The sequence below is a fragment of the Kogia breviceps genome, chromosome 10, assembly GCF_026419965.1.
Source record: "Kogia breviceps isolate mKogBre1 chromosome 10, mKogBre1 haplotype 1, whole genome shotgun sequence".
In the NCBI taxonomy this organism is placed as follows: Eukaryota; Metazoa; Chordata; class Mammalia; order Artiodactyla; family Physeteridae; genus Kogia; species Kogia breviceps.
The window spans coordinates 35,539,044-35,566,554 of record NC_081319.1 but is presented as its reverse complement, the minus strand read 5'-3'; the positions used below and the strand labels follow the sequence as shown (position 1 = coordinate 35,566,554).

Sequence of the window (27,511 nt, the reverse complement as noted above, 5' to 3'; positions counted from 1 at the left end):
TTGCACGCAGGTGGCGGTACGTCAGCTAGAGGGAAGCATCAGTCAGAGAAGGGAGTCGTTTGGACCTATTTATTGCCCTCTGATCCCTGTGCTTCTCCAAAATGTAGTGAACTGCTAACAAGTAAGAAACAGGCATCGTCTGATTTGGGAACCTTATTCAGGATATTTTTTTCAGTCATTCAAGGAAACCACACATCAAACATTATAGTAAGAGCCAAAAACCTGCTAACTTGTTCAGTCACCTAACTTTTTACTGTTTGCAAAAATGAAATTCGACCACAATAGTCTAAGATAACAGCCACCGGGGGACAATGCAGAGGAGTAGTTGAGCACCATCGGGCAATAAGGCAGGCGTGCTGGAGTCAGTCAGTGTTTGTGGAATGAACGAATGAATGAGGTTATTCACAGACTCGGAAGGTCATTTCAGATAAGAAAGGCGCAGGCTGCCTTGTGCGATGGGATCATCATTTGAATAATGTGTAACCTTTACAGGGTCTTATTTGGAAAGGACACCCCAGATAGATATGTTGTGGGTGTGAGTGTTTTAAAAGAAAGAAAACAAAATGCACAAAGCGAAATGCAAAATGCATAAAAACAACACGCTTACGTTATAGATTGTTTTATGCAATGTGTGTCATAGCCATAGACACCTGGATGTATAGACACGTGCTCAAGCACACAACATGCACACGCATGAAGGGGAATGTTGGCGTTTGTAGGTTTTCATGGGTTTTGGTGAATCTTAATTTTGATTTTGGCCTGCTTATCTTCTACAGGTTCTAGTTCTTTTTGAAAAAAATGGGACTCTGGTCTTCTAGCTTTACCAAGTGAACATAGCACTAGGGGACAGTTACCTGTCACCAGCCTCCTGAACACGGGGGTGTTTCATTGCCATTATTGACCTTGTGTAGCTGCATTTAGAACCATGTTGCATCCTTAACATTTTCAAATTAGATATTCTACTGAATGTCTTCTTGGCCATTGCTGTAGACAACTTGGCTGATGCTGAAAGTTTGAATACTGCTCAGAAAGAGGAAGCTGAAGAAAAGGAAAGAAAGAAGATTGCCAGGTAACCCCATTTGCATCTGGGAGGTTTGCTGAGGGGTTTGACCTAGGGAGCCATTCGCAGGTGGGGCCTGCTGGGGCACCCGGCTCCACAGCAGCTGCAGCTCCTGTGCTGCTGCTTTGTGGGGATCCTGGCTGGTCCTGTGAGGCCGACCAAAGAGGATGGACTCTTGGGCAGAACCCAGGCCCTTGGCGCTCATCCCCTCGGAGCTGAGAGTAGGAGTCACACGTCCCCATGCTTAACGAATCACTGCAGTTAACTTTGGCGTCATAAAATAAATGATGCATTCAATGCTGATTAGCTCTTGGATGAGAATTTTAATAAGATGATCTGTGTAATGAATCCAGTGCGGTGAGGTGCACAAGAAGCTCTGGGTGTGGGTTGTGCTATGTTCTTGCGATTAGGGTGGTTTTCAATTAAATTCTGTCCTTCCCTGGGCCACTGTTGATTCAGAATCCTGATTAGCTTTTTTATACAAAGCAGTATGGTTACTTGGGGGTTTTTTTGTTTGTTCTTTTCTCTTCTCTGTAGAAAAGAAAGCCTGGAAAATAAAAAGAACAACAAACCAGAAGTCAACCAGATAGCCAACAGTGACAACAAGGTAGATGTTACATTCTCCACTCTGTTTCAAAATGATGCTGTTGGTATCACCATAAATGTACCCTTTACACCATGACAGTGTTGTGTGTGATATTTTGGAGTAGTGGAAGTGTGTCACCCGGTCATAGACGCCGGCTTTCCAGGGCTGTCTGAGTGAATTAAGGCACTTAGCTGGTTGTTAACAGTATTTCACCAGAGAGCTGGTATGATGCATACTGAACTAGTCTGACCACTTATTTTTTCTTGATTGGAATGATGTGGTCAGGCCTGACCTGTGTCAGTATCTTCTCAGTGGGGATTAAAATCAAGGACTGCTGAAAGACGTCTGTCCGCAGAGCACGGGTGTCTCGGGATCAGAGGGTCTGGGCGCTCAGGGCCCTACTGTGAAACTTCGTGCACCGTGTCAGCTCTGGATTTTTCATTAATTTGTTCATTTATTCAGTGAGTCAGTAAATACTTTTTGAGTGGTGACTGCGTGTCAGATACTGGGGATCGGGAACGGCCAAGACCAGCGAGGTCCCTGTGTGCGTGGGGCTCTCAGTCTGGTGGGGCGGCAGGAATCTGTAAGGCAGTTCTCATGTAGCGTGGGTGCCAGTGTTGGGAGAGGAAGAGGCATAGGTGGGGCTGGCTGTCCATGGCTGGGCAGGGGCTACACCAGTTTACTCCTCATCTGCCCTCAGACCTTCTGTTTTCAGCAGAGTCACCGTCTGGGGGCACCTGCTGTCCCAACACACTTACATACAGCGCACACTCTGGAGACAGCTCCTCTGCCCCGTGCTGAACGGCAGAGCTGAGCCTTTACTTGCTCCTCTCAAGTACATTTAAGTCAGTCTCCGTTCCTCCCAAGACCTCTCTGTCTTCCCAGGTCACCATCGATGACTACCGAGAAGACGATGAGGACAAGGACCCCTACCCGCCTTGTGATGTGCCAGGTATGTGGCTCTCAGCGCATGGGCCATGTGTCTTTGCTCTCACTCTGATCAGCGGCTGAGTCTGCGGCTGGCTGGCCCAGCTGGGCACATGCGGGGCTGCCGAGGCCGCCAAGGCCACGGGTGCAGTCCCCTCGTGGGCCGGTTAGCTCTGCTTTTTCTCGTGGTTGCGGGAGGCTTATGTAACCTATAGGCTCCAGGGGGTGGGGAGAGAACGTGTAGGTGGAGCAGGGCAAGCGCACGCTGGGCTGGGACGTCTGTCTAGGAGACGGCCAGTTATCAACACTCACCTGATCCTTTTCTCTCGACTGGGGCCTTTACTGGCTCACCTAGGAGGGACCGTGGAGTCAGGGAGCCTGGGGGCCTGTGTGTGACTTGAAACCCCACACAGTTTTTCAGGCTGAAACTGAGCACGGAGGTTGCTGGGGAAGCAGCAAGGTGCTGGGGATATGGGCAGTGAGAATCCCACAGCTGCCACCTTCACCTTCGCTCGGATCTTAAACTGCTGGGGCCTCATTCCCACAGCTACGCATGCTCACCAGACAGGCCCGCTTCTCAGCCCCTCCCCACCCCCACATACTCTCCGTTCGGATTTGGAAGGGTTTTAATTAATGTAAGCTGATAGATGACGTTAACGCTTAAGCCAAGTATTCATGTGAAATTGAGGACGACCATTGAAACCCAAATGCAGTCTTTGTTTATTTCATGCCTAAAAAAAAAGTGTCTCCTTTAAAGTAGGTGAAGAGGAAGAGGAGGAGGAAGAGGATGAACCCGAGGTTCCTGCTGGCCCCCGTCCTCGAAGAATCTCTGAGTTGAACATGAAGGAGAAAATCACCCCCATCCCCGAAGGGAGCGCTTTCTTCATTCTTAGCAAGACCAACCCGTAAATATCCCCTTTATAATTGCACAGCTGCCCCGTCTCCCCCAGGACCCTACAGGTTGCTTGAGGGTGGCTGGGGATGGTGTGAGGGAAGATGGTTCTCAGCCCCTTTCTGCGCCTGAGCGTCAGGGCCCCCAAGCCCCCTTGGACCCCTGTCCTGCTCCAGCCTTGCCTTTGCCCTCTGTTCTCATCTCTTCCTAGCCTTCCTGTGCCCGGACCAGGGGCTTAGGGGTGTGACCAGGTCCTGGGAGAAGTGCTGTTCCAGATTCTCCTCCCCGCAAGCCCTGCACTGGGGCAGCAGTGGTGCGATACTGTGGCTTGGTCAGAGCCCACAGCTCTGGTGTGCCGTCACTGGTGAAGTGTTTTCCATCCAATGGACCCTTTCTTCACGAGGGGGCCTTCTGTTAAGATGCTGTGGGGGATGAGGATTTTGACCAACTTCTGCAGAGTATCTTCACCCAGAGATCCAGTTTAGTTTGATTACTTTTCCCTATTGAGTTTGAGGGTGATAAAGTAATAATCGCTCAGTGATATTGTATAGATGGTAGCTATTCAGTTCAGCTCCCTGATATCCTGCTTCAAATGCATTTCTCTTGTTAAAATGATCAGGTGCTCACCAGGAACATGGTAATTCCTCACAAGGACTGTAAGAGGAAGATGTGTATTTACTAGCTGGTTTCTAGGTTTTAAATTATCTGGGAAGGAGTGAAGTGCCAGGGGGAATCGACGGCTCCTGGAAAGGTTTCTAGAATTGCAGAAGCAGTTCTGGGCTGTCAGCGAAGAACTCCATAAATTCACAGGCTCCAGGGAGACATAGGTGGGAAGCAAGGGGGGCTGCAGTCTTAAAGACTTGAAGACTCCATGGTAGTCTTTATCACTCAGCACCATTGACGGTTTGGATATCTCTTTTAAAAAGTTATTCAGCTGACTCACTGACATCTACAGCTCATTATGTCTGCCTATATTGGAGGAATGGATTGATTTTCCCCCAAAGCTTTGAGCACTCCTGCCCTCACAGCACTGGAAGGCCTTCCCTAGCTGCTGATGGCTTGCAGGCCCTCCAAGGACCACATCCCAGCATTAAGCAGCCCCAAAAGGGAAGATTTGAAGCAAGGGGTCACCTTCATATAAAGTGGACTCCAGTTTTTTAAGTGAAAAAAAAACGTTTCAAAGGAAAACCTACATGTATTCTGTAGACCAAAAACAAAACAAAACAAAACAAATCAAACTTTAAATTCTAAAGTCAAATATTGAGGCTAAGGGAAGTCAGGCACTAACTAGCCCATGGGCCATCAGGGGCATCAGGAAAGGCTCTGATGGCCTGTGGAGCCGTCGTGAGAGCCAGGGCTGGGTGTGCTGAGCACGTACAGTAGCATCCTTCTAAGATTCTTGCATGATGGTGTAACTTTCACTTGACTTTCTCAGAAGTACTTGTTGTGGGTCGACTCGCCCTCCTCCCCGCAAAAATAGCACTTATGACAGAATCTCCACATAACAGGAGATTCCACCAAGCCTCGCTTACCGTGGTCATGTTTTGGTACAGCCCAACTGCTGGGATTGCTCCCCTTCTCTGTGAGCTGTTGGCGTGAGCTCTGACCTCGGTCTCTGTTCCAAGGCAGGGAAAGGGAGCAGCTGGGCTTCAGGTTATGGTGGGGATATGTCACCCTCAGGCCTGGATTGGAAATCTGCCTCTGGTCCCTACTATCTGGGTCACCGTTTTTTGTTTTTTGTTTTTTTGGCCACACCGCTCAGCTTGTGGGATTTTAGTTCCCTGACCAGGTATCACACCTGGGCCCTTGGCAGTGAGAGCATAGAGTCCTAAGCACTGGACCGCCGGGGAATTCCCATAGCTGGGTCGCCTTAAGAAAGTTCTTTCACAGGCTGAAGCCTCAGTTTCTTCACCTTTAGAAGGACTGTGTCCACACTTTTAAGGAGTCAGTGAATGGTCTCTGTGGCGTGTCCATACAGAACACTTGGGGTCTGCCGTCCTGGGGTTTGCAGGGGCTGATGGTCCGGTGGGTCCATTTGCTGGGTCGGGGCTTGGGTGGCACAGGGACAGCTGTCCTCCACCTGGTTCATCACCGTGGAGTGGCCCTAATGTGCTGAGGGCCCGGGCCCTTCTGGGGCTGCGTCCATGCGGCGGCTTTCCCCGCAGGATCCGCGTGGGCTGCCACAAGCTCATCAACCACCACATCTTCACCAACCTTATCCTCGTCTTCATCATGCTGAGCAGCGCTGCCCTCGCCGCCGAGGACCCCATCCGCAGCCACTCCTTCCGGAACACTGTAAGCCCCGAGCGAGGACGGCAGGGCGGGGCTCCCCACGTCGGCGCTGAGCTCTCGGGCAGAGGCCGTGTCCGCCCAGGGCCTGCGGGGGCCATGAGGGCAAAAGCTCAAGTGGGCCTCTTGTTCACCTGTAGGCATTTTGTTTCAGGTCTGTCAGTGCCAGAGAGGTTTTGTTTTATGGGCACAAACCTTTATTGAATCATATATTTTATACCTCGTTTCAAATATTCTGCAATAACTGAGTATTTTCAGGGGCTCCGCTTCTCTACCTCTCCGTTCCTCGCTGCCAACATTTTGGTCCCTCTTTCCCCCTCCCTGGTCCAACTCACATGCACACCTATTTTGAGATTCCCGCCTGGTGGCAGCATCCAGCAGGAGAGAAAGTAAAATTGAAACCAGGTGTGTCACATGCTGGGGAGCTCTTATGTAGGGTTGGCAGGAAGACTTAAATGCACAAAAGCTACTTGGTTCTGTTACTGATAAGAAATACAAGTTAGGGAGATGACAGATGTGGACCTGAAGGGTTCAGTGGAGAAGAACTAAGTTTTGGTTAGTTTGGGGCAGGAGGTGGCTTTACAAAGAAAACAAGCAGAGGGTTTAGTCTTGTATTTGTAAGCAGTTTCGTAATTTAGGGCTGGCTCCCTTCCCCAGCATTGATGTTGGGCAGAGACTGGTACCTAAATCAGTTCCTGCCTGAGCAGTTCAGTCTCAGCAGGTCAGCTGTCAGCCCTGAGAACAGTCCAGAGGCGAGACAGCTTCAGAGGATGGTAGCCTGTTGACTGCCCGGCCTCAATACCGTAGCGCAGTTTCAGATGATCGCCCTAAAAGCTGCCCGGGGAGGGCGGCCCGCAAGTGTGCGAGGCCGTCAGGGGTCGCTGCCTTGCCTGGTTGGTACCTCTTTCCGTACAAGAGATTTTTAGAGATTTGTGGATTTAGACAAATCACCAGATCAGTGTCCCACGATTTCAGTTGTGACAACCAAGCCCTGTGCTGTCTTTTCATTTCCAGTGCTCTTGGTTTGAAGCCTGGGAAACCCAATCTATCAGATTGCTGAAACTCGGGCACCCTGATACGAAGATTAAAAGATCTTCCCCTCAAAGCATGCGTGGGTGATGTAAAGATGAAGGCCCCGAGCCTGTCTCAATGTGTACTCAGAGGTTAGGGCTTTTGCTAAGATTCTCGAGGCTGTCTAAACGCTCAGATGGAACAAGGCCCTCAGTGCCACTGGTTCCATCCTAAAGATGAGACACAAGGGGGAAAATCTGTTTGGGAAAAAAATACCATTATGTGATGGACTATGTCAGAAGCTAGTCCTAGAACACAGATTGACAAAGAGTTAATTTACATGCGAGCCTCATGTTCTAATTTTTTGTTGTAATCACTTCCCCATGGGTTTATTTCCCTGCCACTTTTCCCAAGAATGTTATTGTTCTTTTTTAATAGATGTACATATGTATGTGTGTCTTGCTTTTAAAATACCACAGTGTTTTTATTTGACTGTAGTCAGAACACTTAACATGAGATTTTCCTTGACAAAATTTTAAGGATACAAGACAGTAGTATCCTTAACCCTGGCACCATGTTGGATGGCAGATCTCTGGAACTCACTCACCTTGTATGACAGGCACTTTACCGCCCATGTCCACCTCCCGCAGCCCCTGACAACCGCCATTCTGCTTTCTCTCTGCGAGTTTCACTACTTTAGATACGTCATATAACTAATATCATGCAGTGCTTTTTAAAAAAAAAAAAAGAAAACCTTAGCTGATTCATTAGTGGAAAAGAGAAAGGAGGCAGAGCGAGGAAAGGACAACCTGAGTCCAAGAGTTTTGACCCGGCTTGTCGGCAGCTGTGTCATTCTTGGCTACCCATGTGCTTTCAGCAGGCACAGCCCTGCTGCGACCTCGGAGGGGCTAAGGAGGAGGGGCAGGGTTCCCCGTGGGCAGCCTTGGTAGTGTACTGGGAAAGACCTTTCATTGTCTGGCCAGAAACACAGATACACAGAAGGGTTCCAGCAAAATTTATAAACCCCCAAATGGAAACAGTTTGGAAAATGAATAATACTGTCTGAAGAGAGAGAACTTCAGCGAGGAGGGCTGCCTTTGAAACAGAGGTCCTCACCTTAGTGTAACAGTAGTAAGGACTCCCACACAGACACAGCAAGGCCCGTGGCTCTTGACTGGCATATCGGAGGCCTGGCTTCCCTGCTCAGCGATGCAGAGACTGGCCGCGTGGCCTGAGCAGCCGCCCCTGTTTTCAGCATCCACATCTGTGAAATGAACGGAGTTGGCCCGGGTGGGCTCCACGGGTTATCTTCCAGGGCCGCTCTCTTCACTTCCCCCAAACCACGGAGCCCAGCTGTCATGCAGATAAGCAGCCAAGACGGCCTCTTCCAGCGGCAGAGTCTCGGCTGCTGTGTTTGTGGCTGAGGATTCCCTGTGAGCAGCCTTAGACAGGCCCACTGCCGCCCACCTGCCCACCCTTCAGCCCCCTTGGCTCTGAGGAGAAGCAGGGAGCCCAGAAGGGGTTAGCGGGACTCTACTGGTTGGAAAGTAGACAGTATTCTCAGGAATGCTGATAAAGTGGCCTGGACCATCATTCAGAGGCCAAATCAATCCGTTCTTTGAATGGGCCCAGCAAGGAAAAAACCTGCGTTGAGAGAGAGAGCAGTGGTAGATGCAGAGCAGCAGGCAGGAGGAAGATGCTAAGTGAAACTCTTCCTTGCAGATTTCTGCAGCCTGGCACATCGGTGGGGGAAGTGTGTTTGCTCCCTGATGGAATGGGCTGGAATTGGAGGGAACACGTGGCCCCATTTGGTGCCACTAATACCTTGGTTTACATTTTCCCTCCAATCCAAAGTTCAGCTGAATGACAGCATATTTCATTCTACCAAAAAGGCAGTTAAAAATCTGAAATGTGTGTGACACTAATTTATCTGGTGCCACAAGTTACTTATCAGCCTAGTGCTTTCATAAGTGAGCCTCTGTCTGCCCAGAACACGAGGCTGGGGCGGGGGGTCACCGGGAGTGGCTACAGGAGGTAAGTATCCCCAAAGCTCTTGGTTGGACCAAGGTGGGGCCCTTTGAGCATCTCTGCACTTTCCTCCAGGGTGGCAGGCATATCCCAGGAGAACGGGTCTCCGACCGCTTGCGGGCGTGTAGCTGTTGGGGTTTGTCCGGATGCCTTTTTCTCATGTCCACGTGTTGTGCCTTGCAGATACTGGGTTACTTTGACTATGCTTTCACAGCCATCTTTACTGTTGAAATCCTGTTAAAGGTAATGGCTTTTTCATTGATCCTCGCATACTCTAAAGCAGCGGTAGCAATAACGGTGGCAATTCTTTGTTTACCTTCCAGATGCTAGGTTATGCAGATTATGTCTTCACTGGTACTTTTGCATTTGAGATCGTTTTGAAGGTAACAGGTGCCACAGGAGTGTGTTTCAGGGGCCTGCTCCTGTGTGTGACACACGGAAGCCAAGAAGCGTGACGTGCTTTTGGCTATTTTCAGTTTTTGTCCTCTGTGATCAAGCTCCGCTTTTTTTTTTTTTTTTAACCAAAGGATTTTTTTTCCCTGTAACCATTCAACTTGCTTTTGCTGTTTCTTTTTAACCTTTGAGTGCATGTAGGAGCTACTTTGGCTTCCTAATAGTGATTGGAAATTATATTTTGCTCCTTTTATAATGTTCTCTGAAATGTGTCAACTGATAACAGATACAACACTATGTGTGAACTTTCTTCCACCCTTCTTGACATCAAAGTCAGAGGAAAAGCATTTCTCCTGCGAAGGGAATGTCTCTCTTCTCATTTCTTTGACTGCATTATGTTTTCAGTGCTCTAAAAGAGTAACACACTATTTTCTTGCAACAAGATTTGCAAGATAATGTGGGTCTCTTTGTGTTAAGATATATCTGTTTTAATAGATGGGCTTACATTTACACAAACGAAAAGAGCACCCTCTGGACAGGGGGCCCAGAATGTACTGCCCATGCATGAGTTGCCAGTTGCCATTGCTGCATGTGGTTTGTGTACTGGTTGTGAAGGCCACCCTGGGGAGAGCTCGTTTCTATGTACTCAGAGGTCTGGAGACCACAGCAGAGAGCCCAGAACCCCAGACTTGCTGAGGGGCATGCATCCTCACAGTACTGGAACAATGTGGCCTGGGACAACTGTCAGGGCAGTCATCTCCTAGTGGAGAGACAAGCTGGGAAATGAGGTCTTGGAACCACAGTTTCTTTAAACCCTGTTGGGGTTTTTGTGTGTGCATCTCAGGACAAAAAAAGAAAAAAAATGTATTTTAATGTACTGTGGAACTTGGGCTCTTTACAAAATCTTCTGTAAAATGAAACCTCAGTTAACATTCCAGGCAATAGGGTATTTAGTTATTTTCTCTCTCTCTCTCTCTCTCTCTTTTTTTTTTTTTGGTTAGTGAAAATACTAGCACAAAACCAACCAACCAACCTCTGTTTAAACCCTTGTTAAAAATCTTCTAGGCATTTGAGTTCATTTTCCTGCCTTTAGGCCAGTAAATTTGGTTGACGGTTGTCCTATGTGGGATGCTGCCTGGGTCAGTGAGCAGATCCTACCTCCGTCTCCACGGTGATGGGCACTGCAGCAGAAAAGGCACAGGGTGTGGGGTGCAAGGCCGCTCACCTGGCCTCTGCTTCATCCTGAGCTGCTTTTTGTGTTTGTTTTTTTTTTTTTTTGGCAATTTGCCTTCTCCTCATACTGAACGGGAAAATGTTATCTTTAGCCTGTTAGCCTGGTTAATTGAGGTTTTACTTTCCACAGTTTTAAGTTGTCCAGTGCATTTAGTTCCTCTTGGGCTTCAGGGCAAAGAGATACAGGTTCATTTAAAAGAAAAAAACCCCACAATTATTGCTTTTCAATTTCTATATATTTGCCTCAGTGACTTAAATCTTCCAAATCAATCCTCATTTTGAAAGTTTCTCATAGAGTGGAAAAAGAGCTAAAACAAGAAGGATTCAGAAAATGCAGAATCTCTGAGAAGCAGCTGACGTCAAAAGGGTGGTTCCTGGTGGCCTGGGGAGGATTCGGAAGGCTGTTTGGATACTGGGTTAAACCATTTGAAATGGCCTTTTTTTTTTTTTTTTTTTTTTTGTAGGTTAAAGAGGGTTAATTATTGGCAGTTCTATATGGGCCACAGTATAATTAGCTCCCCGCTCTGCCTCTCCTCTCCTGTACTTATCTGAAACTTCTCCCATCTGTTTTTCTAAAGAAGCAGTAACTCCATACATTTTGCAGTTTTTATTCTGGAGCGCTTCCTCACTAAGCTCCTTATTCAGGAAGCTCAGTGGGGAACCTGCGGTGTGGGCTCCGGGTACTCGGGGCCGTGACTTAGCAGGTGACGGCTTCTGAGCCACACCCGGCACATGCTAGAGTAGCTGGACCTGGAGGAGCCTTTAAAATGGGTGTGTCAGTAAGGGCCGTTAGGAGCAATATGGGGCCTGGGAAAACCACGCACGTTTCTATATCAACAGAGCGTGTGATCCCTGGGCTCGGGCACTTCTAGCCCCACTTGGGAAGTCTGGGTTGGAGCAATGTGGGCTCTGCTGAGGTCTCAGAAGGGCCAGAACTGGCATTTTGTGGGGAAGGCAGGTTGTCTGGGCAGCGATTACATCCTGACAAACCTGGTCAAGTGGACTCTCTGCTGAGACAGAGCCTTTGGACGTGCCAATGATATATTCATAGTTGAAATTTGTTTTCACTGTAATAATGTCCAGTGAAATAATTGCTCTCTTCTTTTAAAATGTATAGGAGATCAGCTGCCCTTTTTCCATTTTTGAACAAAGCATTCAGTTGCTCTTCCCTGTGGGTTTACATTTCTGGCTTCCTAATGCACACTTGTTCATAAAGTCATACTTTGCTCAAGCTTTTGTAAAGAGCCCAGGTTTCTTTTCCTTTGCAGAGAGAGGAAAAAAAAACAAACAAACTCTAAATCACTCATGATTCTGCTTATAGATGACGACTTTTGGAGCTTTCCTCCACAAAGGGGCTTTCTGCAGGAACTACTTCAACTTACTGGATATGCTGGTCGTTGGGGTGTCTCTGGTGTCATTTGGGATCCAGTAAGTATTCTGGGGCGTGTGTGAACGTGTGTGTACGGGACTGTTGGGCAGGAAGGTCTATGTGAGGAATCTTAACATAATTCATAAAGCCTAGGCATCATTTTAATTATGGCATTTGGTTATCTGGGAAAGCTTAATTTGTGCCCATGCCAGAAAGCATTGGGACAACTCATCCTTTCTTGTGTTTCTGTTTTTCTTTTTATGCCCTCTGCTGGGATGTGCTCATTTTTCTGTGTGATATTTTTTTCAAAAGAGGGTGAAAGAAGTCTAGACTAGGAGGGAGGGGAGCTGGACTCTACTCTGGGTTCTCCAGGGCCTGGTCCAGGGCCCGGGGCTGGCGGGGGCTCCTCTCCCAGGATCTCAGTTCCCCATCTATACAGGAGGGGTTGGACAAGGTGGCTTCTCAGGCCTTTCCAGCTTGGATATTGAAGGCTTCCCTTCCTCTCCAGGATAAATCAGCTGCTATGATCCTTTTCTTTTGGCATCTAAAATTTTTAGCTAGAAGGGGCCAAAGCTGCAAGTCAGAGCCCCAGGACCTTTCCATGGCATTGAGGGATTTCTGGTGGGGAACAGCCCCAGCTGTACACTGCCTGCCTGCCTGCCGTACCCGGGGGTTTGGGGCAGAGGCTCCAGTGGGAGCGTCCAGGGGTGGCCTTGCTTTCCTGCTGACTTTGAAGCACCTCTCCTCAGGTGCTGACCATCAGTGCCCCCCATATGAGAGCACGTGTGTGCACATGGCCTCTGAACTAAAGGGAAATGAGAGGCTCTATCCCCCTCAGAAGGGGGAGGACCCCTGCCTGAAACTGCCCTGTGTTGAAATCCTCTTCCTCACCTCCCATCAGTACCCAGTGACAGGGAGCCATGTAGTCACAACTCGGAAAGGCATTCTCACGAGTATCTTTGCCACGCCTGTAAGCTCGCAGCTGTGCCTGCGCTCTCCAGCTGCGCCCCCCCCCCCCATATGCTAACCCCATACCCACTTGGGACTCACCTGATATCACCTCTATGGGGCCTTCCCAGACTCCCCAAGGTGTGTTCCCCTGGCTGCCTTCCCTCTGTTGTCACACCTGCATGCTGGCTTGCGGTTGCCCATCTCTCCCGCCCAACAGCGGACTCCTTGAAGGCCAGAGAAGCCCAGCACCAGGGCACTGCAGCAAGCCTCCAAACTTAGAAAACCAACGCAACTCAGCCAAGTACTGCCTCGCGTTTACATCAGGTGGAAAGAATAAAGCAAACTCCTAAATTGTGTCTCTGCTGCATTAGTTGTGTGCCTGTCAGGGTCTCTGAGAGTGCGGGGGGCCTGGCTGAGGAGGTGCCATGGAGCGTGGACCGGAAGGAGGAGACCCATCCTCATGTGTGGGCCATGGGGAGAGATTAGCTCTGCTCCACGTGGTCCCACCATAGTTGTAGTGAAGTGAAATCACCTCACAGTATTGTACCCAGTGTAATGCACTCTGCTTGCTGGCTTTCCTCTGCTCCTTCCCTTAGATCCAGTGCCATCTCTGTTGTGAAGATCCTGAGAGTCTTAAGGGTCCTGAGACCGCTCAGGGCAATCAACAGAGCAAAAGGACTTAAGGTTTGGATTCCTCTCCAGGCTGGGCTGGCTTCGGTTGGGGTTAGCTGTCATCACTGATTTTTCTGGGCCAGGACTGGGTTGAGGCCTGATGGATTTTCCAGTGAGCTTTGCCTTTGAAAAGAACATTTCTAACCAATGAAGCTGCCTCTGCTAAGTGCTGGTAGTGTTTTTCAAGTTATTATTTTACTCACAGACTTAGAGAATGATCTTATGGTTACCAGGGGGGGAAGGGTAGGGGGAGGGATAGATTGGGAGTTTGGGATTGACATGTACACACTGCTATATTTAAAATAAAATGCCGGGCTTCCCTGGTGGCGTAGTGGTTGAGAGTCCGCCTGCCGACGCAGGGGACATGGGTTTGTGCCCCGGTCTGGAAAGATCCCTCATGCCGCGGAGCGGCTGGGCCCGTGAGCCATGGCCGCTGAGCCTGTGCATCCGGAACCTGTGCTTCTCAGTGGGAGAGGCCACAACAGGGAGAGGTCCGCGTACCGCAAAAAAATAAATAAATAAAATAATAAAATAATAAAATGCCTTTCCATGAAAAAAAGTTATTCTTTTTAAAATTTTTTGTTAATTTAAGATGTTTTTCTTTATTTGATTACTGTTCACACTTCATTACTTTTTTCATTATTAATAGTATTCCTTTGGGTTTCTTTTAGTCTTTAAATTCTATTCTTGTGCAGTTTGTACAAAAGGCCAGAGGGTTTACATTTTCCTAACTCATCTTATGGGGTACAGGGCCCTGTGGGCCTGTGTGCCAGGCAGTGCTGTACCCCATGGCACTTCTTCTGACTGAGCTCACTGTTTTGGAGGAAGCCAAGGAGGTACGTGCTCACAGGGCGTTTCTCCCAGGTGGCCATAATGCACTGGGGGTAACTCCATAGATAACTACCTGAAAAACGAAGCATAAGGGACTGTCAGGTGGGAAAATAATATAAAAATGCATACAACCATAGAAAATCTTGCTTGGTATTAGTTCACCCCGTGGCTAAAATAACACAGGGAACTAACGCTCCCCTGTCCCCTCCCCACCCCCTCTCCTTAGCACGTGGTCCAGTGCGTCTTTGTGGCCATCCGGACAATTGGCAACATCATGATCGTCACCACCCTCCTCCAGTTCATGTTTGCCTGCATCGGGGTGCAGCTCTTCAAGGTACAGGGAAGGGCCTTCCAGCATGGAGCCCAGCCCATCTTCTTCAGGCGGAGCCCACATTTGACTGTCTGTCTGTTTTGTATCCAGGGAAAGTTTTATCGATGCACAGATGAAGCCAAAAGTAACCCCGAAGAATGCAAGTGAGTGTCCTGAACGTGGGAGTGGGGAATTTGGAAGAACAGATAAAAAGCTTCAAGAATCCGCCCGTGCTAGCATTTCAGAAGTTTTTGTTGTGGAGGACAAGAGGCCTGAGAGCTCAGCTCATGGCTGGAGAGATGGAAGGGTTTTGTTTTGAGGTGAAATGCACATAACGTAAAATCAACCATTTCAAACTGTACAGTTCAGTGACATCTCATACAATCACATTGTGGAAGGAGCACCACTTCTGTCTAGTTCCAAAGCTTTTCATCACCCTTAAGGCATGGAGAGATGACTTCTGATGTTTGGTATAGAATCAGTAAACTGGGGGAGAGAGTGGGCACGAAAACCTAAAATAACAATTATGAAATGCTCCCCAAAAGCTCCCCCTACAGCCACGTGTCTAATTTTTTCCTCAAACCAGAACTTGAAGCTTAACTTCCTGGAGTTCAGAATCTGGCCACCCTCTTCTGACAGGTCCCAGGATGCTTCTTTCTCCTTGCTCCCATCATCCACATCTTGGCCATACGTTCGTTCACAATAATGGGCAGAGGAGAGGGCAGGTGGCATATACTCATTCCTCTTATCCCAATGCATCCAGAAGACTATGAAGGTAGACACGGAGACCATTGCCTGAAGTTCTGAGACCTTAGAGGCATAGACGTCCCTGTGTCCCTGTCCTTTTGAGATGTCACCAGGCAAGGCTGGCCTGCTTGCACTGTGTTCGTTGAGGGTTTCTCTTCAGCAGAAGGTGCAGTCAGAGAGCACCAAAGGCCATGTGACTGTGGCAGTGCACCTCAGGGGCCCCCGTTCATGCTCTGGGGTGGGGGTGGGGGGCGCCCACGGAGGTGACAGCACAGCAGCCGCGTGAAGATGCTTTCCCTTCCCTCGCTAAGTCGGCCTTCTCATCTGTGAGGTAGAGACATGCTAGGAGAAATACTGTGTGCCAGCGATTATAGAATTGTTTTGGAAAGAAAACTGGGAATATTGTTGGTATAAGAGAAGGAATTTGATTAAAACTAAAACGTAGATTAGAGGCTGCCTGGGCTCGTTTCCCAGAACTTGTGGAATTCTGCATGGCCAAAACTTTCGGTTCTTCATTGCACACTTTGAGGCCATTGTATGAGGGAATGGTTCTTGTTTGGTAGCTTTCATTTGTGATCAGGCTGCGTATCTGCCTGGTCACTCTGGAGAATACTCCTTTAGTCATTGCTGCACGGTTATTTGAACCGTAGAGTAGGCTAAGTGCAGGGCAAGATATGGAGAAACGCAGGCTGTGCCATGCTCAGAACGGTGGCCTGGCCGGGGGAGGGATCGGGCAGTGTGACAGATTCCACATCCTGCCAGGGTGACCACCCACTTCCTTTCCTCTCTAGGGGGCTCTTCATCCTCTACAAGGATGGGGAGGTCGATAACCCTCTGGTCCGTGAGAGGATCTGGCAAAACAGCGATTTCAACTTTGACAACGTCCTCTCAGCTATGATGGCTCTGTTCACGGTCTCCACGTTCGAGGGCTGGCCCGCGTGAGTACCGAGATCGCGTGTCTCCCAGGGCCCCTCCTGCTGCTCCGCGGGTGCTCTGCGCTGAGCCGTCTCTCCTGGAGAGCGAGTCCTGCTGCTTTTCTCCAGTTTTGTAGGCCTCTTCTATGACTTTTTAACTTTGGGCCACTTATCACTCACTTCTGGCCCACAGGGCTCCTCTGTCTGATTAGGCAAAGGATTAACCCCAGAGGGCAGCCAGGACTCTCGGATTTGGGAAGCTGAATTGGTGGAAGGGGGGTATCTGTCAGCGGGCCCCTGGGGGGCATCGCTGGATGTGGATGGGGAGTCCCCAGAGGCATTTTTCAGGCCAGCTCCTGTGTCACCTCGTCAGTAAAGCTGCCACTCTACACTGTTCCTAAAGAGGCCCTTTATAGTGCCCCAGACGGTTCATTCATTTGTTCATTCACTCCCAGTAATGTACTAATACGTGCCATTGTGCCACATCTTTCACTGCCGCGCTCGCTGGCTCATTCGTAAAGTGTGCTCTTGATACCAACTCCATGCAACATGCTGTACTAAGCCCTGTGGAAGAAACAGGGCTGTCTCGGTGTGGTTTCCCCTTTCAAAGCCCATGTTTAGTCAGTGTCCTCAGCCCAGCCAAGCAGCAGTGTCCTGGTGAGTCAGAGATATGCAGCATAGGGTCCTGAGGAATGGCTAGGATTTTGATGGGTGAGGTAAGAAAAGTGGAAAGAAGGAAGAAGGTAGAATACAAAAGGAGAGCTCTTGTCCCTTTGTCGTTCTCTGCTCTCTGACGGCGCCTCAGTTCCTGCCACCAGAACATATATATGTTGATAGAGCTCTGAATGTCAAGTTCTCATGCCCAGAGGAGGGTGGACAGGCTGGCAGGACTCTCTGAATGTGTGGGGTGTCTGCAAAGTAGAAGGACAGTTGGGTGGGGCTCGTTCATTGGCGGATTGGTCCTGCGAGAAGAGGAGCATGGAGAGCCTGCACTCTGCAGAGGCACTAGCTGTGGTCTCAGGTTTTAAACACTGCACTTTAGTAAATCTGGGTGGCAGCTGCCACCGGGGATGGCAGGGAAATGAACAAACTTGGGGCTTGGGGCTCAGGGGAGGTGGGCTCAACTCCGGCTCTGCCCCCAGGACTGTGACCTTGGCACTTAGATGCCTCTCTGAGCTTCCGAAAGACAGGGACGACCGTATGTCCACCTTTCCAGATGGATGTGAAGGCACCTAGCACAGTGCATGCCTCGGGTGGGTGCCTGGAAGGGCTGAATCTGCATCAGAAGGAGCATGCATTGAATTGGAGGCTGTTGCAGTGATTGCCCCCTCTCTGCTCAGAGTTCTGCCCGGCACATATTTAATTTTAGCGCTTGTTTCAGATTGGGGAACCTCCCGTAGTTCTTTGGAAATGCCCTGGCCGCTCGCTCGTTGTCTCGAGTTTACAGCTTTCAGTCCCGCCAGTGTCTTCCGTGTGATGTCCTTCCTCTCTTCTGTCTGTGGCTAGAAAGGAGCATTATTGGATATTTGCAAAATCTTTTCCAGTCTTCCAAGCAATCAGTCAACAAATGTATCCCAGGTGTTCCCTCCGCCGGGTGCTGGGCTGATTGGCCTAATAACGCTCAGGAGGCTTCCTGAGGGACCTCCACGTGTCCTGGGGCCTTGGGGTGGGCTCCCAGCGAGGGGTCCGACCATCAGTGCCCACAGAGGTGGTCAGAAGCCAGCGGGGCCGGGCTGCTGGCCGAGCGGCGCCGGTGCTCACTGGATCCTCTGCCCTCCAGGTTGCTGTACAAAGCCATCGACTCGAACGGAGAGAACGTCGGCCCCATCTACAACTACCGCGTGGAGATCTCCATCTTCTTCATCATCTACATCATCATCGTAGCGTTCTTCATGATGAACATCTTTGTGGGCTTCGTCATCGTCACATTTCAGGAGCAGGGCGAGAAAGAGTATAAGAACTGTGAGCTGGACAAAAATCAGGTTAAAGTCACACACTGTTTGGGCTTCTGTCCCTGGAGCCAAAGAGGACTGATTTCTCTTTTGACAGCTTCCCACGTGTACAGAGAAGGGTGCCCACCTGCTCTCTGGCCCTGGGGCTTGGGCCCTGCTCAGAGCACACTCTCAGCCATTGTGAGTCATCAGTGTGGAGAGTTAGTTTCCCGGATGCAGATTAGGCTGTTGTTTTGAAATTTACCCCCAGACATGTGAGTGAGAAGTCAGGATACCTAGGCCACCGTCTGTGGTCAGGACCCACTAGTGACAGCTCAGAGTCACGTAGGATGCTGTGGCCTGGGGCCAGAAAGCACCCAGTGACACTCACACAGTCCCTCGAAAGTCGCTAACTTTAAACTTGGGACTAAGATTGCACTGGCATCACTCTCTTGATCTAGCACCTCGTTTGAACCAGTCTGCTAGGTGCGGGGGCCTTTGGCTCTGATCGTGTGATGATGCGAGGGAGCCAGGAGACCTGTCTGGTCCTGTTCTACCTGCACCTGCTCTGTGACTGTGGGTGTGCCTCCACCTCCTGTCTGAGCTGTCTCCCTTCTCTCTAAATTGAGGGCATTAAGGAGTTACTTTTAAAGGTCTTTTTCAGCCCTAAAAGATAGTTTGTGAGATCGAGACTCTGTTCTGGGAGTTTCCCCCAGGCCCTCTATCAGTAGCCATCTCTGTGTGATGATTACATAGAGAGCAAGAATCATCTGCCAGCCCGGGCTTCCTGGCGGGAAGCCGCCGTGCATGGTGATGCCGTCTGTCTCAGGCTGCAGCATCTCCACTGGGCGAAACACGAGGACAGCTTGGTTTATAGGAAGATGTTGCTGTGAGTTGTCAGGGCGTCCCTGCAGATTTTATCAGTGACGGTCTGAGGGAGGCCTGGCCCAGCTCTTCACCCCTCCCGACCCCCGCTAAGGAAGAAGAGTGTCAGGGCAAGACCCAGGCAGAACCAGAGCTGAAACTAGGTCACCACGAGGTCCAGGATAGGCTCCAGTCAGGGGTCCCAAGAGTCAGCACGTGAGGTCACAGCAGGGCCAGGTCCTGGACAGAGAGAGCCTGTGGTTGGTCTGGGCCTAGGAGCAAGTAGGGTGTGATGCTGAAAAGGCTTTCGGGGCTGGAGGCTCCCTCTGGGCTTGCTGCAAAGGGTGGACCGGTCTCGGCCCCAGCATCAGTGGGCGGGGCGGTGCTCTGGCCATCGTCATGGACCACGTCCTGGGGGTTCTAAGATGAACACGACAAGCTCCTGAGCCTCAAAAGCTCTCAGACAGACACACAGCTCACTCACCATTAGATACTTAGGGTTAACACGCTCGTTCTGGCTTCTGGTAGGCGTCTTGTATGGGTCCATCCTGGAGCAGCCATGGGACCTCCAATCTCAGGGAGTCAGCCCAGCCCCTCTGGTTCTTGAGGACTTCCTTGCCTCTCGTTACTTGGCTTCCTTCCCTGGGCAGGAGCACTAGAGATGTACTCCACCAGCATCAAGGAAGGTCAGGGATAAGATGTGGGTCAAGGCTTTGCATCTCTGCTTAATGCACCGCAGGACCTCGGTCTTTTAATATAAGTGAAATGGAAGCAAACTGGGTGCTCTGCTTACCCTCGAAGGCTGCTGTGAGGACCAGATGAGGTGATGGAGCTGGGGGCCCTTTGTCAGTGATGCTGAGTGGTACCTGTGCGGGTTGCGCTGGCGGTTTCCCCTCGTTCTCCCTCCCTCCCAGTAGGTGTGCACCAGCTTTTCAGGGCAGACGAGAACTGTGTCCTTCTTCCATAGACGTGCTCAGGATCCCCGTTGCTCTTTTCTGCCATTGCAGCGTCAGTGTGTTGAATACGCCTTGAAAGCACGTCCCTTGCGGAGATACATCCCCAAAAACCCCTACCAGTACAAGTTCTGGTACGTGGTGAACTCCTCGCCTTTCGAATACATGATGTTTGTCCTCATCATGCTCAACACACTCTGCTTGGCCATGCAGGTAAAAATGGAGACAGCCGCGTGGATCACGTCTGGGCCTTCGGTGCAGCCCCATGCCCCAAATTCTGAGGGTGGAATGCCGCCCCCTCACAGGAGGAAGGGTTTGATTATCTGATGAGTCTGGGCTGTAGTTTGGCCAGACTCCCATTCTGGCTAACAGTTGCCGTGGCAGGAGTTTACAGTCACTCTTCTGCGTAAGAGACTGTACAGCGTGACCATAAGTGACATTTCTAGGTGGAGCCCCAGCATGGCTTGCAGGCCTGTAAACCTTTACTGTGGGCTTCTGTGGCCAGGGAGTGGTTGTGGACTAAAGCTCTGTCTGTGTGGAAATGAACAGGCAGGGTCTTCAATCCTGACTTGACTCCTTAGCAGCTGGGTGACCCGGGGAAAGTTACTTAAATCCCCCGAGCCTGGCTTTGTCGATTGGTAAAGTGGGAAACAAAATTTAGCCTGGGTAATTTGTGTCAGACGCTTTGCTCTGGGCCTGTCACAGAGTGTCATTCCTGTCCTCAAGTCACTCTCAGCATGGCAGTGGGGAGTCTCCTGGTCCGTGGAGTACTGAGTTTGACCTGCCTGACAGCGACTGCTCACTCTGGGGGCAAGGAATGCAGCTCACTTCAATTGGCCACGTTGGATTACAGAGCGGTATGGATAGTGAGCGTTTCCGGCACTTGTGTTGCCTAGTGGATATTGCACTAGGACAAGAGTGGCCAAGGTCTAGATTCAGTTTCCCACTGGCTCTAAGAACTTGAGCCAATCAAACCAACTCCCAGTGCTGTCTGGAAGATGAGTGTAAAGGCAGCCAAGGGTACGTTTTCTGGCCCTTTCCTTAAATTTAAGAATTCCTTATGAATGAGGACCCTCTGCTGATGTAGGGAAAAGCATGATGGCAAGATAACAGTGCCTTTGATTGAATATAGGCCTAAATGGCATATAATGTATCCTAACCGAATCCTACCTCTGTCCATAGACCTGTGGGTGTGTTCTGCATTGTGCCTGGGTCAAGGCCCTGAGTAGAAACCCTGCTGGGAGAAAGGGTGGATTCCCTTTATTCCGAGCAGAGGAAGTGGATGTCTTTCCCCTTCATCGTGTGGTCACCCTCATCTTGTCAGGCCCCCCTGCGCTTTGTGGGGGGCCAACCATGTGCCCTCGCAGGGTCAGCGGAATCACTGGGAGAGGGTGCTGGACCGGGGAGGTTGCCTCCCTGTCCGCGTGGCAGGAGGACGGACGCCTGCAGGGGGTGGCGGGCTGGGGAGCCTCCTTTGGCGAGTCTGGAGTGGAGCCCTGAGAACCGTGCCTCTGCTTCCATCCACAGCACTACGAGCAGTCCAAGATGTTTAATGACGCCATGGACATCCTGAACATGGTCTTCACCGGGGTGTTCACTGTCGAGATGGTTTTGAAAGTCATTGCATTTAAACCTAAGGTGAGTTGCTGAACCCACTTGTCAAAGGCTGTAGCTGAATCACTCCAAAGAATCACCCACTTCCTGTTAGTCTTGTGTTATTGGATTATGCTGGATTGTTCTGGCCGTTAACTAGGTTATCACCCGAGAACGTTAAAGTCTGATTAGGGCATCTGTGTACGTATGGGAAAAATAAATCTGCGAAAACAAAACCTCACAGAAACGATTCTGAGAAAAAGAAGAAGAGAGAATTAGGAATTTGCAGAATGGAGATTGTTTTGAAACCTGATTTTCCGTTTCTAGAAGAGCGTGTGTCAGACTGTCTCAAGGAAACTCGCCTCATTACTGGAGCATTGGAGGCATTGTTTTCACATAACCCATCAGAAATAATTCGGCCCTGATTTTACTTTTACATTTCCAGCATAAAGACTTCGGTTTTCTTTGTTCTTGGTCTACAGCATCTTTTTCACCTTTTATGGAAAATCCTTCCAGCTGCAGACCTCTCACAGCCATGCCATCTTTCGTTTGTTTAATTTGGAAAAATATTTCACTTGACTTTAAGACAAAACAAGACATGAGCATTTTAAACTGTGTTGGACTGCTCTGCATATTATGTCTCCTTTAGGACAGAGTGACTGCAGTCCACAGTTGTCCAGATAGTGTAGTGTCAAAGGGCACGCACCATTCTGGGACCAGACTGGCTCCAAATCCCCAAGCAACTTGTCGATACTTCACTGCTCTGTGCCTCCATTTCCTCACCCATGAAATGAGGGCGCTAGTAGTCCCGCCTCACAGGGCAGTTTGGAGGAGTGAGAATCACTCTGTGTGCCACGCTTACAAGAGTGCTCGGCATGTAGCCCCATGCTGTGGACGTGTCAGGACGGTTACTATGGCGACCACCCTCCCCATCATCAAGTGGTGATGTTCCCTCGTCCTAAAGCCGTAGACGGAGGAGCAGATCCTGGCCGAGCTGTGAGACATTTGACCCTCAGTTTCTTTTCTAGCAAAGCCTCCACCCATCAGAGCTAGAGAATGAGTTCAGTGACCCCAGTGTCTGTTCATCAGGGTGTAAGGTATCTGACAACACTAATTTAAGTAAGACTCGGATTATGAAATGACGGTTTCACATACTCCATCCGTAAGTGGAATTCTAATTCAGAACTGTTCCCTTCTTTAATTTGAATTAATTCCTATGCAATCTTTATCAGATCTTTGTGGACCAAAAAGAAAGGACGCTTGTAAGTGATCGATCGGGGTGATTGCAGTGGGGTCAAACTTGGCATTTTTGCATGGCCAGATGCTAGTTACTGTGACTTGTCCATATCTGCACACATGCACATTCTTCCCTGCCCCGACCAAACTCTTCTGAATTTCCTTTGAGATTTTTGGTTTGCTTCCCTTTCCCCTTTCCGTCTTTGATCAACATTTGTCTGGACTGATGGAAAGGTTGCAGAGTGAGAACTCAAAAAGAACTTGATCAAGGCAACATGGCACGTATCTATGCAACATTTCCTAGATCCCCTTGCCATGTCTTGCCCTGCCGGGTGATTAAGCTCTGAGAAGGCATATTTGCCCACGGCATGTGTGTGAGTCCGTGTGCGTCTGCGTGTGCGCTGTCAGTGGCTGTGTCTGGTGAACCACTGATACCAAACCTGGGAGGGGAGAGTTCAGTGGCGTGTGAACAGGCTGGTGAGGCCGAGGGGAAATGAGTAGCTAATTTATAATCAGTACTGATCGATCAGAGTTTTTTTTTTTTTTTTTTGCGGTACGCGGGCCTCTCACTGTTGTGGCCCCTCCCACCGCGGAGCACAGGCTCCGGACGCGCAGGCTCAGCGGCCATGGCTCACGGGCCCAGCCGCTCCGCGGCACGTGGGATCCTCCCGGACCGGGGCACGAACCCGTGTCCCCTGCATCGGCAGGCGGACTCTCAACCACTGCGCCACCAGGGAAGCCCGATCAGAGTTTTTAAATGAGTGATTTCCACTATAAATTGTGCCGCTTCGTAGTTTTCCTCCGCAAGGTATTTTCACAGCAGAAGACAACCTCAGATTACAAGTGAGAGAAATTTTAAAGCAGCAGTAGCAGCACCTCTATGTTTGAGGGGCACTGTCACTGCATTGGCGAAGCAGATGGACTTGGTGTTGTGACGGTGTGTCTGGAGGAGCTGGAGAGAGTCATTTCACCAAGAAGCAAAGCTCTTCTTAAAATGCTTCCTGACTCTCCCATCTCCTCTTTGGTGTTAGCAAAGCAAGGCCAGGTGAGTAGCCTTCCACAAAGAAGTCAGCGAGGCCCTCCTACCCATCAGAGGGGCAGTGGGGCTGAGGAGCTGTGTTGCAAAGGTGGCAAAGGGAAGCGTCCCTGTGAGGAGATGGCCAGAGGGCCAGCGGGCTGAGAACCTGGCCCATAAGCTTCATCTCAGAAAGTCTTTGTCTCTCCCGGGGAGCTTTGTCGCAGGGTCCTTTGGGGCTGTGTCCTCCACAGTGAGGGGCGCGTGCTCTGGGAGGACTTGTCAGCATCTGTCAGGAGAGACAGGGTTGCAGCTGCTTTGTAATAGAAACACAGAGGGTGAAGTTCGAATCCTTCCTGGGAGGTGAGAAGGCATCATAGGAGGAAGGGTTGAAACGAGTGGAGGAAGCTGACCCAAGGGCCTGACTGGTAAACGGGGCCTCCTGAGTGAGAGCGCATTTAGTGGGATGTGGTCCGAGCTGGGAGCTTCCCTGGTGGGGAGCCGGGATCACTCCAGGGGAAAAGTTGTTTTGAGTGTGGGTTAGGCGAGCATGGAAGGTGGTGAGACGCCAAAGAGCCGAGGAGTGAGGGCCGAGCAAGCAGGCTGCTCAGTGGGTTGTGTCGGCTCCACAGGGAAGACCCACCCATCAGGCATCGACCTCGTACACTTGGAGCGACTGAGCCGCCCTAGGGTTTTGAAAGGTGGGCCATAATATAGATAAGAACCAAGCCCTGTTCCCCTGGCCTTCCCCTCCAGTACTCCCAAGGGGCAGCCGCTGGACTTCTCAAGTGAATTCTCTTGCTGCATGGAGGGACATTGAAGAAGAAGGGCCTTGTCCGAAGTACTGGCTCCCGGAGGTCTAAGGAGCACTTCTGATTTGCCTGAGGTTCCTCCTTTGTGCTTCCAGAAGCTGCCCATCTGGTGTTTTGTCCAGCACCTGTTCAAGTACGTTACCTGCCTCCATGTGGGCTTTTCCTCAGGGAGCCACACTTGGTTCCCAAGTCTTAGACCTCGAAGCATTTTGATCCTGGTTCTACACTTGACCCTTGAACAAAATGCGGGTTAATCTGAGTATTACTTAGAGCCGCCGCTCCCTGTCCGAGGTTCCTCTGCACCCATTGATTCATCCAACCACGAACCACGTAGGGCTGTGGTATTTACTCTTGAAAAACATCCATGTGTATCTGGACATGCACAGTGCAAAGCCACATTGTTCAAGCGCCAACTGTACTTTGAAAATGTCTAATTTACCTGCCTAGCCACTTGAGCTTGGAAAACGTTGAGAGTTACTGGGTTTGGGGAAAGAAGAAAGTGCTTTAGTGCTGTCCTCGTGCTTTTGTGCAGAGCTGGTGTGTCGTGGACACTGGGTCATCTGGTCCCATATGCCTCCCAGGACAGCACTCCCTCCCCCAGGGTCCCTGGCAGGAATAAGCCTGCTTCATCAGCCCCAGCAATTTTCCTGGAGCACATTCTGCACCTCCTGGGAAGAAACCCTGACACTATCTTTTCAGTTCTTCAGTGATCACATACATATATATATGTATATATATATATCTCATAAATGTATCTCAGTGATTTATTTTAATGCCAAATAATGCTTGAGAGGAAATATTAACTCTCCTTAACTAGAACTTGATGTCAGACTCCTTCATGGGCTCAGCCTATCCCTTCAAGGCCGGGGTATCCCGGAGCTCCCCCTTGGTCCCCTTCTCCCCCGGTAAGACGCGTGCACGCCCAGGGCCTCAGCGGCCAGCTCGTCTCACCCCAGCCTCCGCTGCCCTCCTCCCTCTTGCCTTCCTTGACTGCTGAACCATCTCCTACCTCTGGCCTCAGCGCCCCCCTTCATCTTCCACACTCTCCCTTCGTAAACCGAAAGCTGACTGTGCCACCTGTTGTATGAAAAAAAAAAAAAAAAAAAGGTAATTTCGTAGTCAAATAATCAAAGTTCTGCACCAGACACTAGCACACTTACATTTCTGCCTCATTTCCGGCCGTGCGCTCCTAGCCATTCCTCCTCTGCACCCCATCCCCACTGTTACCATGTGGGACCTTTCCGTGGCACGTGCTTCTGTGTCTGGAAGCCCTTTTTCCACCCTGTTATCTTTTAAGGCCTGTCTGGAATGTGGGCTCCTCCATCACAGTGGCCCCCCCAGCCCAGCCAGGGTCAGCTCTCCCCTTCACATGTGCTTCTGTTAGATGCTCACTGTGCATTGCCAACATCAGTACCCCCCATGCCTCCCTCTCCATTAGCTGCTCAAGGCCGGGTTGTGTTTGTCTCACATGATGCCTGCTACCTGCTGGTTACTCCATGGGAAGTGGCAGAAGGAAGAAAGGAATGGATGGATGAGCCTGTGGGTGCAGCCTCTCGGCATCAGGCACCACCGGCTTTTCTATCGCAGGCGATATGGGCAGAGCAGAGTGGCCAAAAGTGAACGTATTTTTCTTTAAGCCTCCACTTGACCTTTGGAAAGGCTTATGCTGGTTAGAAAGCTGTCAATTACAGTTTCCACCCAAAGTTGGCACTGTGGGTCATCCCTTGGGTCGAATGCTTCCCAGACAGTCCCTGGCAGAAATTGGTAAGTGATCCGGCTGCCTCAGTAAACCCCAAAAGGCCGGGCAGCGAAAAGATCCTGGACTTGGGCTGCTTCTCTTGTTTCCATTGCATAGACTTTGCCGCCCACCATGTGCCAAGCCCATGCTCTATCCTGGCTGGGGGTCCAGCTCTCCTTCCAGGAGCCTATAGTCTAGCCAGAGATTATGTTAATGGACAATCAAGATAGAGTTCTTAGAAACAAGGGAGCTTCCTGGCCCTAAGCCCACGTTAGTCTGGGTTATGATTTTAAATTCCTAGAGTCAGAAGTGTTTCCGAGTAATAAATGTTATTGCATGTAGCTGACTTGCTTGATCCTTTCAAATGGGTGAGGCTGGACAAAAAATAATATGGGCCAACTGTGGCCAGACTGGTAGGGAACTGCTGGTTCCACCTGAGGGGCCCTGGTCTCCACATTCAGTTGTGGGAGACCCTCGTGTGACTGGCCAAGAGGAGAGAGCATGCAAGTGGGCGCCGTGCTAGAAGCTCTAACCTTCTGGTTACCCAGACGCTGCAGTGGCTTTGATGGGAAAGGGGTGGGGCTGAGTCATACTCACTTGACAGTGATTTTATTACCTAGGAGGCTACTAAACAGGGAAACAGGATGTGGGAAGAAGGGGGGGGCTGGCATTTTCTGCCTCCCCGGGACCCCTAGCAAGCCATCTGGCCAGAGCCTGTGATTCCAGCCACCTGCAGCAACTCAAGCCTCCTGTCGCCTAGATGAGGGTGTCAGTCCAGGAACCCTCTAGAATTTGGGCACAACTCTGTGAGTGCAGTGGACCCTCCAGAGAGGGTGTTGATGAGATTACCAAAGAGTTCCAGGACCCCAAACATCAAGCCCCTATCGTGCTGATTTAAAGTGACTTTATACATCACAGTGGGTCAGGATGGGCCAGTTGGAGAATAGTTTGCAGGCTGATAGGAATGATCCAAAGGTGAATACTGATCATTCTGGAGAGACAGAGACACAGAGACATACAGAGAGAGAGGAGCTACTCAGGAATAAAATCTCAAGTAGGTAAGAGGGGCATTCAGAGCCCTGAATGGTGGTGGGCTTGGCCTCCGGTAAAGGATGTACTGTAGCAAGAAGGGGGCAGGGCCCATGGTGTGGGACAG

At 50.2% G+C, this 27,511-nt stretch overlaps 1 protein-coding gene across 10 annotated transcripts in view; it reads left to right on the top strand.

Annotated features, from left to right (window-relative positions):
- CACNA1D (calcium voltage-gated channel subunit alpha1 D) overlaps positions 1–27,511 on the top strand; it is a 328,454-nt gene that overhangs the window by 249,451 nt on the left and 51,492 nt on the right. For 9 of the 10 annotated variants that reach the window (XM_067043915.1, XM_067043911.1, XM_067043914.1 and 6 more), the window contains 14 exons: positions 955–1,069; positions 1,598–1,667; positions 2,532–2,598; positions 3,331–3,478; positions 5,631–5,760; positions 8,977–9,036; positions 11,741–11,847; positions 13,336–13,423; positions 14,469–14,576; positions 14,664–14,716; positions 16,091–16,237; positions 17,994–18,195; positions 20,016–20,174; positions 21,489–21,599. In XM_067043915.1, the coding sequence (XP_066900016.1) occupies positions 955–1,069; positions 1,598–1,667; positions 2,532–2,598; positions 3,331–3,478; positions 5,631–5,760; positions 8,977–9,036; positions 11,741–11,847; positions 13,336–13,423; positions 14,469–14,576; positions 14,664–14,716; positions 16,091–16,237; positions 17,994–18,195; positions 20,016–20,174; positions 21,489–21,599 (1,565 nt within the window). The remainder of the gene's footprint in view (positions 1–954; positions 1,070–1,597; positions 1,668–2,531; positions 2,599–3,330; positions 3,479–5,630; positions 5,761–8,976; positions 9,037–11,740; positions 11,848–13,335; positions 13,424–14,468; positions 14,577–14,663; positions 14,717–16,090; positions 16,238–17,993; positions 18,196–20,015; positions 20,175–21,488; positions 21,600–27,511) is intronic. The other variant, XM_067043912.1, reaches the window with a different exon arrangement.